Genomic DNA, 14,231 nt, shown 5'->3' on the forward strand with positions numbered 1-14,231 from the left:
GTTTAATCCACCTTTACCGTGTTGAAAAGCTAATCAGATTACTTGGTGTATAAAGCAGCTGGTATGGTACTATTGATAGGAGTATTGAAGGCCACCAATAACCTTTCAGCAGCAGCTAGGCGCCCTCTCTCCAGCTCCAGCGCTCGGCGAGCTTCAGCCCGCTTACGAGCTCGCTGGTCCTCCTCCTCGGCCTTCTTAGCCAGTAACTCCTGCTGCCGCTTCTCTTCCTCCTGGAGTTAAAACAAAACGCGTACAACATTTAAAAAAAAGGCTGATTGCAAACCGAAGATTATGTTACTTTATAAAAAATAAAAAAAAGAAGAAAAAAAACTTCCCGCTACATGACAAGATGAAAAGTTGTACTTTGGACACAAACTGAACATTTTGTTGCAACGTCTCGAAAAATGCACCTAAACGGTCACAATGCGACAGCCTGCTATGCGCCATGTAGTTCTCAGCTAAATTCTTTGCAGTCACACAGACTTGATATACATGATGTCCCAACAAGATGGAACTACACTTATGACATGCTGGAGCGTTATCTTGAGCAGCAGGCAGCTATTTACTCTGCACTGACAGACAAGACGCTGAAGAAAAATATCAGAAACATCGTCACCTTGTCCGATGCTGACGTGAAAATTGCAGAGGATGTCCTCCAGGTGCTCAAACCCCTCAAAACCATTACAACCCTATTGAGCACTGAAACTACACCATCTGTGTCCATGATCCTACCTCTGAAATCCATGGCCCCAAGTGAGGATGACTGCACAGTCACTAGAGATGTGAAGGCTGCCATTAGAGGGGACCTGAACCCCAGATACATGGCCCCCCCTAATCTACAAGACTACCTTCATAGATCTACTGCACTAGATCCAAGGTTTAAGTCCCTGTCTCACCTAGACCCTGCCCTATGCTTGAGAACATACAATGATCTCTCCACTGAGATTATGGCCACTGAAGAGGTAACAAAAAAATGAATGAGAGCGATTTATTTCATTGTAGTCATCCCAATTATAGTTTCATGAAACATGAGATAATTAGTTTTACAGATCAAGTAAGTGCAGGGTCAAGCCACAGAGCACGCATTGACAGGACCAGACTCAGAGGCATCTCCTCCACAGAAGAAGTCAGCCATAGAGGAGCTTTTTGGAGAGACCTTTGCAAGCAAGGATGATGACCGCCACACCTTTGCCAACACGATCACAGAGGAAGTGGCACTCTACAAGGCAGCAACTGGCATTCCAGTGGGGGGTGATCTGCTGGCATGGCGGAAAAGCAATCAGTGTAAATACCCTCACACTGCCATGATGGCAAGACGCGACCTCGCTGTACCTGGCACTTCAGTGCCTAGTGAGAGGGTGTTCTCCACAGCAGGGGGCATAGTGACTGCAAAAAGCTCTACCCTCTCCCCAGAGAATGTAGACAGTCTCATCTTTTTGAAGAAAAATTTAACATTGTAGATCATTTCATAGGAACGGTAGACATTCCACGTTTATTGCAGTGTATTTGAATGGAAGGAAGTAAATATAGACAAATTGTTGCCTCGCAGTTCAGTTCAGTTAACAGTGTAAGCCAGCGCCGGTCTGCTCTGCTTTCTTTTTCACGCTGTAGACATTTGCAGTTTTTTTTCTTTCAGTATTGACTAAAAGAAGAGGGTATCAAGTCAACATAATTCATGTTTCACTTAAACAGAGTTGAGTTTTATTTATTTCATTTTGGATACCATCAATATTTTTGTTTTTATGAGAGGCTATAGCCCAAAGTTTTTTGCTTTCAGTGTTCTTGTACTTATCTACTTAATAAATGGAAAGCAAAGTTACATTTGACTCCTCCCCTTTTCTTTGCTGATCCGAAAAATTATCTGAACTCCTGAACCGTGATCCGAACCGAACGTGATCCGTGACACCCCTAGCCAAAACATTCGGCAAATTTCAAACAGTTTTTAATTTCATTATGGGGTTTTCCAGGAATTAGATGTATTTTGACAATTAGCCTGCCGATGGCCAGATGTTTCAGCTGACATTTTCCTTAACATACGCTATCTATTAAGAAAGGGCACCACTACTGCATTCTGTGCCCTTCTTTAATGCTGACAGCACTGTGGAGATAGGCTAGAAATATCATGAAGAACATTTCGATAAGAGGTAAAAGGTATTGAGGAATCTTTCCAGATGTGAAGTTACCCTGACCAGAGACATATACATTTCTACACTTTCTTGCTTTTAAAGCTCTTTTCTACCATCAGATTATGTTGCTCTTTGGCAGTCAGTAGAACATCTGTTTTATTGGACAGTTCTCAGAAGTCAGTGTTTTCCATTTTGTTTGCAGGTGTACCTAAAGTAAAGTAAATGTCCCCCTGTTGGTTTACCTTTGCAGAAGCGGCCTTTTGAGCAGCAGCTTCTCGCTCTTTGGCAGCTTTCTCTTCTGCAGCTAATCTCCGCTCCTCCTCCTAGTGGAACAGAAGTCAGTGTTTTCCATTTTTTTTGGGCTGCTAAATCAAACACCGTTTGACACGCGTTTAAGACATTCAATTTCTCACCAGTCTTTTCAAAAGTGCCTCTCTTTTCTCCTCCAGTTCTCGCCTCTCTTTCTCTTTCGCTGCTCTCTCCACTTCCTGCTGCAGAGCAAGAGCTTTTTCTTTTTCCACTCGCTCCCTGAAAAACAGACATTAAGTCAGGAACTGTTTTATTGCTTTCACCAATGCAGCTTTCAGTTTAATCCACCTTTACCGTGTTGAAAAGCTAATCAGATTACTTGGTGTATAAAGCAGCTGGTATGGTACTATTGATAGGAGTATTGAAGGCCACCAATAACCTTTCAGCAGCAGCTAGGCGCCCTCTCTCCAGCTCCAGCGCTCGGCGAGCTTCAGCCCGCTTACGAGCTCGCTGGTCCTCCTCCTCGGCCTTCTTAGCCAGTAACTCCTGCTGCCGCTTCTCTTCCTCCTGGAGTTAAAACAAAACGCGTACAACATTTAAAAAAAAGGCTGATTGCAAACCGAAGATTATGTTACTTTATAAAAAATAAAAAAAAGAAGAAAAAAAACTTCCCGCTACATGACAAGATGAAAAGTTGTACTTTGGACACAAACTGAACATTTTGTTGCAACGTCTCGAAAAATGCACCTAAACGGTCACAATGCGACAGCCTGCTATGCGCCATGTAGTTCTCAGCTAAATTCTTTGCAGTCACACAGACTTGATATACATGATGTCCCAACAAGATGGAACTACACTTATGACATGCTGGAGCGTTATCTTGAGCAGCAGGCAGCTATTTACTCTGCACTGACAGACAAGACGCTGAAGAAAAATATCAGAAACATCGTCACCTTGTCCGATGCTGACGTGAAAATTGCAGAGGATGTCCTCCAGGTGCTCAAACCCCTCAAAACCATTACAACCCTATTGAGCACTGAAACTACACCATCTGTGTCCATGATCCTACCTCTGAAATCCATGGCCCCAAGTGAGGATGACTGCACAGTCACTAGAGATGTGAAGGCTGCCATTAGAGGGGACCTGAACCCCAGATACATGGCCCCCCCTAATCTACAAGACTACCTTCATAGATCTACTGCACTAGATCCAAGGTTTAAGTCCCTGTCTCACCTAGACCCTGCCCTATGCTTGAGAACATACAATGATCTCTCCACTGAGATTATGGCCACTGAAGAGGTAACAAAAAAATGAATGAGAGCGATTTATTTCATTGTAGTCATCCCAATTATAGTTTCATGAAACATGAGATAATTAGTTTTACAGATCAAGTAAGTGCAGGGTCAAGCCACAGAGCACGCATTGACAGGACCAGACTCAGAGGCATCTCCTCCACAGAAGAAGTCAGCCATAGAGGAGCTTTTTGGAGAGACCTTTGCAAGCAAGGATGATGACCGCCACACCTTTGCCAACACGATCACAGAGGAAGTGGCACTCTACAAGGCAGCAACTGGCATTCCAGTGGGGGGTGATCTGCTGGCATGGCGGAAAAGCAATCAGTGTAAATACCCTCACACTGCCATGATGGCAAGACGCGACCTCGCTGTACCTGGCACTTCAGTGCCTAGTGAGAGGGTGTTCTCCACAGCAGGGGGCATAGTGACTGCAAAAAGCTCTACCCTCTCCCCAGAGAATGTAGACAGTCTCATCTTTTTGAAGAAAAATTTAACATTGTAGATCATTTCATAGGAACGGTAGACATTCCACGTTTATTGCAGTGTATTTGAATGGAAGGAAGTAAATATAGACAAATTGTTGCCTCGCAGTTCAGTTCAGTTAACAGTGTAAGCCAGCGCCGGTCTGCTCTGCTTTCTTTTTCACGCTGTAGACATTTGCAGTTTTTTTTCTTTCAGTATTGACTAAAAGAAGAGGGTATCAAGTCAACATAATTCATGTTTCACTTAAACAGAGTTGAGTTTTATTTATTTCATTTTGGATACCATCAATATTTTTGTTTTTATGAGAGGCTATAGCCCAAAGTTTTTTGCTTTCAGTGTTCTTGTACTTATCTACTTAATAAATGGAAAGCAAAGTTACATTTGACTCCTCCCCTTTTCTTTGCTGATCCGAAAAATTATCTGAACTCCTGAACCGTGATCCGAACCGAACGTGATCCGTGACACCCCTAGCCAAAACATTCGGCAAATTTCAAACAGTTTTTAATTTCATTATGGGGTTTTCCAGGAATTAGATGTATTTTGACAATTAGCCTGCCGATGGCCAGATGTTTCAGCTGACATTTTCCTTAACATACGCTATCTATTAAGAAAGGGCACCACTACTGCATTCTGTGCCCTTCTTTAATGCTGACAGCACTGTGGAGATAGGCTAGAAATATCATGAAGAACATTTCGATAAGAGGTAAAAGGTATTGAGGAATCTTTCCAGATGTGAAGTTACCCTGACCAGAGACATATACATTTCTACACTTTCTTGCTTTTAAAGCTCTTTTCTACCATCAGATTATGTTGCTCTTTGGCAGTCAGTAGAACATCTGTTTTATTGGACAGTTCTCAGAAGTCAGTGTTTTCCATTTTGTTTGCAGGTGTACCTAAAGTAAAGTAAATGTCCCCCTGTTGGTTTACCTTTGCAGAAGCGGCCTTTTGAGCAGCAGCTTCTCGCTCTTTGGCAGCTTTCTCTTCTGCAGCTAATCTCCGCTCCTCCTCCTAGTGGAACAGAAGTCAGTGTTTTCCATTTTTTTTGGGCTGCTAAATCAAACACCGTTTGACACGCGTTTAAGACATTCAATTTCTCACCAGTCTTTTCAAAAGTGCCTCTCTTTTCTCCTCCAGTTCTCGCCTCTCTTTCTCTTTCGCTGCTCTCTCCACTTCCTGCTGCAGAGCAAGAGCTTTTTCTTTTTCCACTCGCTCCCTGAAAAACAGACATTAAGTCAGGAACTGTTTTATTGCTTTCACCAATGCAGCTTTCAGTTTAATCCACCTTTACCGTGTTGAAAAGCTAATCAGATTACTTGGTGTATAAAGCAGCTGGTATGGTACTATTGATAGGAGTATTGAAGGCCACCAATAACCTTTCAGCAGCAGCTAGGCGCCCTCTCTCCAGCTCCAGCGCTCGGCGAGCTTCAGCCCGCTTACGAGCTCGCTGGTCCTCCTCCTCGGCCTTCTTAGCCAGTAACTCCTGCTGCCGCTTCTCTTCCTCCTGGAGTTAAAACAAAACGCGTACAACATTTTAAAAAAAGGCTGATTGCAAACCGAAGATTATGTTACTTTATAAAAAATAAAAAAAAGAAGAAAAAAAACTTCCCGCTACATGACAAGATGAAAAGTTGTACTTTGGACACAAACTGAACATTTTGTTGCAACGTCTCGAAAAATGCACCTAAACGGTCACAATGCGACAGCCTGCTATGCGCCATGTAGTTCTCAGCTAAATTCTTTGCAGTCACACAGACTTGATATACATGATGTCCCAACAAGATGGAACTACACTTATGACATGCTGGAGCGTTATCTTGAGCAGCAGGCAGCTATTTACTCTGCACTGACAGACAAGACGCTGAAGAAAAATATCAGAAACATCGTCACCTTGTCCGATGCTGACGTGAAAATTGCAGAGGATGTCCTCCAGGTGCTCAAACCCCTCAAAACCATTACAACCCTATTGAGCACTGAAACTACACCATCTGTGTCCATGATCCTACCTCTGAAATCCATGGCCCCAAGTGAGGATGACTGCACAGTCACTAGAGATGTGAAGGCTGCCATTAGAGGGGACCTGAACCCCAGATACATGGCCCCCCCTAATCTACAAGACTACCTTCATAGATCTACTGCACTAGATCCAAGGTTTAAGTCCCTGTCTCACCTAGACCCTGCCCTATGCTTGAGAACATACAATGATCTCTCCACTGAGATTATGGCCACTGAAGAGGTAACAAAAAAATGAATGAGAGCGATTTATTTCATTGTAGTCATCCCAATTATAGTTTCATGAAACATGAGATAATTAGTTTTACAGATCAAGTAAGTGCAGGGTCAAGCCACAGAGCACGCATTGACAGGACCAGACTCAGAGGCATCTCCTCCACAGAAGAAGTCAGCCATAGAGGAGCTTTTTGGAGAGACCTTTGCGAGCAAGGATGATGACCGCCACACCTTTGCCAACACGATCACAGAGGAAGTGGCACTCTACAAGGCAGCAACTGGCATTCCAGTGGGGGGTGATCTGCTGGCATGGCGGAAAAGCAATCAGTGTAAATACCCTCACACTGCCATGATGGCAAGACGCGACCTCGCTGTACCTGGCACTTCAGTGCCTAGTGAGAGGGTGTTCTCCACAGCAGGGGGCATAGTGACTGCAAAAAGCTCTACCCTCTCCCCAGAGAATGTAGACAGTCTCATCTTTTTGAAGAAAAATTTAACATTGTAGATCATTTCATAGGAACGGTAGACATTCCACGTTTATTGCAGTGTATTTGAATGGAAGGAAGTAAATATAGACAAATTGTTGCCTCGCAGTTCAGTTCAGTTAACAGTGTAAGCCAGCGCCGGTCTGCTCTGCTTTCTTTTTCACGCTGTAGACATTTGCAGTTTTTTTTCTTTCAGTATTGACTAAAAGAAGAGGGTATCAAGTCAACATAATTCATGTTTCACTTAAACAGAGTTGAGTTTTATTTATTTCATTTTGGATACCATCAATATTTTTGTTTTTATGAGAGGCTATAGCCCAAAGTTTTTTGCTTTCAGTGTTCTTGTACTTATCTACTTAATAAATGGAAAGCAAAGTTACATTTGACTCCTCCCCTTTTCTTTGCTGATCCGAAAAATTATCTGAACTCCTGAACCGTGATCCGAACCGAACGTGATCCGTGACACCCCTAGCCAAAACATTCGGCAAATTTCAAACAGTTTTTAATTTCATTATGGGGTTTTCCAGGAATTAGATGTATTTTGACAATTAGCCTGCCGATGGCCAGATGTTTCAGCTGACATTTTCCTTAACATACGCTATCTATTAAGAAAGGGCACCACTACTGCATTCTGTGCCCTTCTTTAATGCTGACAGCACTGTGGAGATAGGCTAGAAATATCATGAAGAACATTTCGATAAGAGGTAAAAGGTATTGAGGAATCTTTCCAGATGTGAAGTTACCCTGACCAGAGACATATACATTTCTACACTTTCTTGCTTTTAAAGCTCTTTTCTACCATCAGATTATGTTGCTCTTTGGCAGTCAGTAGAACATCTGTTTTATTGGACAGTTCTCAGAAGTCAGTGTTTTCCATTTTGTTTGCAGGTGTACCTAAAGTAAAGTAAATGTCCCCCTGTTGGTTTACCTTTGCAGAAGCGGCCTTTTGAGCAGCAGCTTCTCGCTCTTTGGCAGCTTTCTCTTCTGCAGCTAATCTCCGCTCCTCCTCCTAGTGGAACAGAAGTCAGTGTTTTCCATTTTTTTTGGGCTGCTAAATCAAACACCGTTTGACACGCGTTTAAGACATTCAATTTCTCACCAGTCTTTTCAAAAGTGCCTCTCTTTTCTCCTCCAGTTCTCGCCTCTCTTTCTCTTTCGCTGCTCTCTCCACTTCCTGCTGCAGAGCAAGAGCTTTTTCTTTTTCCACTCGCTCCCTGAAAAACAGACATTAAGTCAGGAACTGTTTTATTGCTTTCACCAATGCAGCTTTCAGTTTAATCCACCTTTACCGTGTTGAAAAGCGAATCAGATTACTTGGTGTATAAAGCAGCTGGTATGGTACTATTGATAGGAGTATTGAAGGCCACCAATAACCTTTCAGCAGCAGCTAGGCGCCCTCTCTCCAGCTCCAGCGCTCGGCGAGCTTCAGCCCGCTTACGAGCTCGCTGGTCCTCCTCCTCGGCCTTCTTAGCCAGTAACTCCTGCTGCCGCTTCTCTTCCTCCTGGAGTTAAAACAAAACGCGTACAACATTTAAAAAAAAGGCTGATTGCAAACCGAAGATTATGTTACTTTATAAAAAATAAAAAAAAGAAGAAAAAAAACTTCCCGCTACATGACAAGATGAAAAGTTGTACTTTGGACACAAACTGAACATTTTGTTGCAACGTCTCGAAAAATGCACCTAAACGGTCACAATGCGACAGCCTGCTATGCGCCATGTAGTTCTCAGCTAAATTCTTTGCAGTCACACAGACTTGATATACATGATGTCCCAACAAGATGGAACTACACTTATGACATGCTGGAGCGTTATCTTGAGCAGCAGGCAGCTATTTACTCTGCACTGACAGACAAGACGCTGAAGAAAAATATCAGAAACATCGTCACCTTGTCCGATGCTGACGTGAAAATTGCAGAGGATGTCCTCCAGGTGCTCAAACCCCTCAAAACCATTACAACCCTATTGAGCACTGAAACTACACCATCTGTGTCCATGATCCTACCTCTGAAATCCATGGCCCCAAGTGAGGATGACTGCACAGTCACTAGAGATGTGAAGGCTGCCATTAGAGGGGACCTGAACCCCAGATACATGGCCCCCCCTAATCTACAAGACTACCTTCATAGATCTACTGCACTAGATCCAAGGTTTAAGTCCCTGTCTCACCTAGACCCTGCCCTATGCTTGAGAACATACAATGATCTCTCCACTGAGATTATGGCCACTGAAGAGGTAACAAAAAAATGAATGAGAGCGATTTATTTCATTGTAGTCATCCCAATTATAGTTTCATGAAACATGAGATAATTAGTTTTACAGATCAAGTAAGTGCAGGGTCAAGCCACAGAGCACGCATTGACAGGACCAGACTCAGAGGCATCTCCTCCACAGAAGAAGTCAGCCATAGAGGAGCTTTTTGGAGAGACCTTTGCGAGCAAGGATGATGACCGCCACACCTTTGCCAACACGATCACAGAGGAAGTGGCACTCTACAAGGCAGCAACTGGCATTCCAGTGGGGGGTGATCTGCTGGCATGGCGGAAAAGCAATCAGTGTAAATACCCTCACACTGCCATGATGGCAAGACGCGACCTCGCTGTACCTGGCACTTCAGTGCCTAGTGAGAGGGTGTTCTCCACAGCAGGGGGCATAGTGACTGCAAAAAGCTCTACCCTCTCCCCAGAGAATGTAGACAGTCTCATCTTTTTGAAGAAAAATTTAACATTGTAGATCATTTCATAGGAACGGTAGACATTCCACGTTTATTGCAGTGTATTTGAATGGAAGGAAGTAAATATAGACAAATTGTTGCCTCGCAGTTCAGTTCAGTTAACAGTGTAAGCCAGCGCCGGTCTGCTCTGCTTTCTTTTTCACGCTGTAGACATTTGCAGTTTTTTTTCTTTCAGTATTGACTAAAAGAAGAGGGTATCAAGTCAACATAATTCATGTTTCACTTAAACAGAGTTGAGTTTTATTTATTTCATTTTGGATACCATCAATATTTTTGTTTTTATGAGAGGCTATAGCCCAAAGTTTTTTGCTTTCAGTGTTCTTGTACTTATCTACTTAATAAATGGAAAGCAAAGTTACATTTGACTCCTCCCCTTTTCTTTGCTGATCCGAAAAATTATCTGAACTCCTGAACCGTGATCCGAACCGAACGTGATCCGTGACACCCCTAGCCAAAACATTCGGCAAATTTCAAACAGTTTTTAATTTCATTATGGGGTTTTCCAGGAATTAGATGTATTTTGACAATTAGCCTGCCGATGGCCAGATGTTTCAGCTGACATTTTCCTTAACATACGCTATCTATTAAGAAAGGGCACCACTACTGCATTCTGTGCCCTTCTTTAATGCTGACAGCACTGTGGAGATAGGCTAGAAATATCATGAAGAACATTTCGATAAGAGGTAAAAGGTATTGAGGAATCTTTCCAGATGTGAAGTTACCCTGACCAGAGACATATACATTTCTACACTTTCTTGCTTTTAAAGCTCTTTTCTACCATCAGATTATGTTGCTCTTTGGCAGTCAGTAGAACATCTGTTTTATTGGACAGTTCTCAGAAGTCAGTGTTTTCCATTTTGTTTGCAGGTGTACCTAAAGTAAAGTAAATGTCCCCCTGTTGGTTTACCTTTGCAGAAGCGGCCTTTTGAGCAGCAGCTTCTCGCTCTTTGGCAGCTTTCTCTTCTGCAGCTAATCTCCGCTCCTCCTCCTAGTGGAACAGAAGTCAGTGTTTTCCATTTTTTTTGGGCTGCTAAATCAAACACCGTTTGACACGCGTTTAAGACATTCAATTTCTCACCAGTCTTTTCAAAAGTGCCTCTCTTTTCTCCTCCAGTTCTCGCCTCTCTTTCTCTTTCGCTGCTCTCTCCACTTCCTGCTGCAGAGCAAGAGCTTTTTCTTTTTCCACTCGCTCCCTGAAAAACAGACATTAAGTCAGGAACTGTTTTATTGCTTTCACCAATGCAGCTTTCAGTTTAATCCACCTTTACCGTGTTGAAAAGCTAATCAGATTACTTGGTGTATAAAGCAGCTGGTATGGTACTATTGATAGGAGTATTGAAGGCCACCAATAACCTTTCAGCAGCAGCTAGGCGCCCTCTCTCCAGCTCCAGCGCTCGGCGAGCTTCAGCCCGCTTACGAGCTCGCTGGTCCTCCTCCTCGGCCTTCTTAGCCAGTAACTCCTGCTGCCGCTTCTCTTCCTCCTGGAGTTAAAACAAAACGCGTACAACATTTAAAAAAAAGGCTGATTGCAAACCGAAGATTATGTTACTTTATAAAAAATAAAAAAAAGAAGAAAAAAAACTTCCCGCTACATGACAAGATGAAAAGTTGTACTTTGGACACAAACTGAACATTTTGTTGCAACGTCTCGAAAAATGCACCTAAACGGTCACAATGCGACAGCCTGCTATGCGCCATGTAGTTCTCAGCTAAATTCTTTGCAGTCACACAGACTTGATATACGGCACCAAACTAAGCCCAACACAAATGACAGGAATGAATAAGACGGCGCCGTCTCACCGCTTGCTGAATCTTCTTCCTTTTAGAGTCTTCCTCCAACTTCCTCTTCTGCTCCAGGTCGTCTTGACGTTTAATGACCTCCTTCTTTTTGGCCTTGTCGTCTGCCAGACGCTGCACCAAGAGACCCAACACCAAATGTTAGATATGGGGTTCAATCTTTTTTGGAGGTGAACAAATAGAGTGAAGTTGCCAAATACCTTATCATTCTTCTCATCAATCTGAGCCATCTTTTGCTCAATCTTCTTTTTCTTCTCCACCTCCCGCTGCTCTTCTTTTACTTTGGCCTCAAACACTCTTCTCAGCCTCTCATCTCTCTTCCTGGACCACAAAAATTAAAAGTTGAAGCACAAGAACAAACTACGGTTCAGTCAGAGGGAGTAAAGATGTGGAGCGTTAACCTTTTGAGATCGTCTTGTTTCCTTTTCTTCTCCTCATCCATTTTCTTCATCCTTTCTTCCTCCAGCTCCTGCTTCTTCTTAAGTGCTTCCAGTTTGTAACGCTCCTTCGTCTGAGAAAAGAGAAGACAAGGTTTAAGGAAATGTGTGTTGTCAGAAATCAACTAATTCTAACACATTGTTAATAGGCAGCAAATGTCAAAGGAATACAAGGAGCAGGTGGAGCGCATGCATGTGGAAAAAGATCACCATACCAGTGAAGCAAAAATCCACCGTGACAGACTGATTTATTTCCACCGACTTAAAGAAGTTTGTGCTCACACTGCTGGACTGTGATCATTAGTCTCTGTGCAGACAATTCAACAGAGCAAGTGTAGAGAAAGACCGCGCTGGAAGTTGCCGTTAAAATAAGAAGCGCTCTTTAAAGACGGCTGTTAACGGATGAGTGATACGCAAGAAGACAGATCTTGTGTCTATTTTTAAACAAGCTATATCACAAAGCAATAGTTTGCTACCATCATGTCTCCGGTTTCTATTTATTTAAATTGTTTATTTGACACAAAGCAGAGAAACAGAGTCAGACACTCTGTACACTACGACAAGTGTAGCTGGATGTCATGTGATCACGAGAACAAATCATTTGTACAACAAGACCCAAACCCCAAAAAGTGGACAAAGACATTAATTCCAGTGTGATCTTCTCACCCAATACATCACAATCCGCTGACACGAGTTTTAAGAACAAATTGTGTCACGGCGTCTGGTTCAGATGGATTTTTACTTCGGATTAAATTCATTTTACAAAGTCAAACGGTGAAGCTACCAAAGCTGTTTTATAGGATTGTTGGTTCAAAAGTTCAGAGACACCATCGACTAACTAACACATGCCGTTTGGGTTGTTGAAAGCGGCTCATCTAAGGTGCATGTTACATGAGGAGACATTGAATCAAGGTCCACTATGGGATGTTAGACACCACAGAATGCCCACAAACAGTCAGTACTTCCACACTACACTTACCACTATACCAACGCTCAACTGAGGAGCGAAAACACATCCAAACAAAAGAGGATGTCAGCCACAATATTTCAAAAACAATTGCAATTCAATTTGTAACACGTTTTCCTAGTTTATTTGTCCAACAAGATTTGGGCTTCAGGAGACACAACTGAGATTGTAATTCAGTTCCCAAGGAGAGTTATGCACGTATAAAACAATGTGTTTTCAATTCACTGCAATACAACACGCGTGTTTAGCTAATGCGTTTACAGTAAGAGATGTGTCCGGTATCGCCGCAAATCCAAACACATTTTAATTACGACTGCAGTCAAAGATAATCTTAATCGACTGAAATTCTACCTACACCTCAACCAATCGATTGGGATCTGCATGTTAAAAAAAAAAGCTATTAGAAATATTGATACCCCCACAACGCCGTCCCGCAGAGCACCCACCCTCCGGTTGCCCCTCTGGTAAACACCGTTAGCTACGAGCTCAGGCATCGCAGTCCTGAGAATCATTGAGAGGCAGTCAAAATGCCCCCACTCTTGTATCCTGCGCCTTTAAAGTAAAACTAGTGATTGTTCGACCAAACAGAATTTGGTTGGACAAGATCATATCAGCCAAACAACGAGACGGTGTCGGCTCTAGTTTTAATGGATCGTATCGGCGATAATAAAGCAGATCAAAATCTGATGCTTTCTTCACTGAACTAGTGTGTTTTGTCCAGCTCAGCCTGCTACCAGTGTATGACAGAGTTGAGGTGTACAGCTTACCTTGGGGTCAATCCTCAGAGGAGCGACTTGTCTAATGACAGCAGTCTGGCCGAGGGAAGTTGGAGGCATCTGATTCCTCTGCACAGTGTGGAGAAAAGACTTCATGTTGGGTCTTATTGCCTATGTGTTCATAAGAAAAGAGAACAAGTTCCAACATTTGAGCCACTTATTATTTTAACACTTGGCAAAACCTCTTTTTTTCTTCCATCTTACACTTTTCTTGGGACGAGAGGGCGTCTTTGTGGGACTTTCCACGACAGTATCTGGTGCTTTGCGTTTGGTACTCTGGCGTGACCTTCTCACAGACACACAAGAATTGATTTAACAACAGGTTGACCAGTGCAGTTATTAAGTGCAACACACACACAGCACTCACATGCGACCTGACTGGGAAGTCAGCTGCTTCTCAATAACTGAAACACAAACAAACATGTATTTAGCACACACAAGTACCATTACATATCAATTCACGTTTATGTTCAACAAATCAAACAAAATCGAATTCATCAAAAATATATATATGAAATGCTCAGTTTCCACACCTGTTCTCTTGTTGAGAGTGTTGACTGTTGACGGGGGGGCCAGTGTGGCAGAGTTTGCAGCCACAGATCGAGTGATGCGTCCAACAGATGGACGGAAGCTCTGGTTAATCTGGAGCTACATTTG

The 14,231-nt window shown here is 42.9% G+C and overlaps 1 protein-coding gene across 9 annotated transcripts in view; it reads right to left on the bottom strand.

Moving 5' to 3' along the window:
- The window catches only part of LOC306786567 (uncharacterized protein), a 28,388-nt gene that overhangs the window by 12,423 nt on the left and 1,734 nt on the right, over positions 1 to 14,231 (bottom strand). For all 9 annotated transcript variants that reach the window (XM_079297428.1, XM_079297430.1, XM_079297429.1 and 6 more), the window contains exons 5-24: positions 14,108 to 14,222; positions 13,942 to 13,978; positions 13,779 to 13,860; positions 13,566 to 13,685; positions 11,796 to 11,905; positions 11,595 to 11,715; positions 11,398 to 11,508; positions 10,951 to 11,078; positions 10,676 to 10,790; positions 10,505 to 10,585; positions 8,239 to 8,366; positions 7,964 to 8,078; positions 7,793 to 7,873; positions 5,527 to 5,654; positions 5,252 to 5,366; positions 5,081 to 5,161; positions 2,815 to 2,942; positions 2,540 to 2,654; positions 2,369 to 2,449; positions 103 to 230 (exon numbers count right to left, since the gene is read on the bottom strand). In XM_079297428.1, coding sequence (XP_079153554.1) covers positions 103 to 230; positions 2,369 to 2,449; positions 2,540 to 2,654; positions 2,815 to 2,942; positions 5,081 to 5,161; positions 5,252 to 5,366; positions 5,527 to 5,654; positions 7,793 to 7,873; positions 7,964 to 8,078; positions 8,239 to 8,366; positions 10,505 to 10,585; positions 10,676 to 10,790; positions 10,951 to 11,078; positions 11,398 to 11,508; positions 11,595 to 11,715; positions 11,796 to 11,905; positions 13,566 to 13,685; positions 13,779 to 13,860; positions 13,942 to 13,978; positions 14,108 to 14,222 — 2,120 coding nt within the window. The remainder of the gene's footprint in view (positions 1 to 102; positions 231 to 2,368; positions 2,450 to 2,539; positions 2,655 to 2,814; positions 2,943 to 5,080; positions 5,162 to 5,251; positions 5,367 to 5,526; positions 5,655 to 7,792; positions 7,874 to 7,963; positions 8,079 to 8,238; positions 8,367 to 10,504; positions 10,586 to 10,675; positions 10,791 to 10,950; positions 11,079 to 11,397; positions 11,509 to 11,594; positions 11,716 to 11,795; positions 11,906 to 13,565; positions 13,686 to 13,778; positions 13,861 to 13,941; positions 13,979 to 14,107; positions 14,223 to 14,231) is intronic.

The sequence above is a fragment of the Melanostigma gelatinosum genome, assembly GCF_949748355.1.
Source record: "Melanostigma gelatinosum genome assembly, contig: SUPER_1_unloc_2, whole genome shotgun sequence".
Taxonomy (NCBI): Eukaryota; Metazoa; Chordata; class Actinopteri; order Perciformes; family Zoarcidae; genus Melanostigma; species Melanostigma gelatinosum.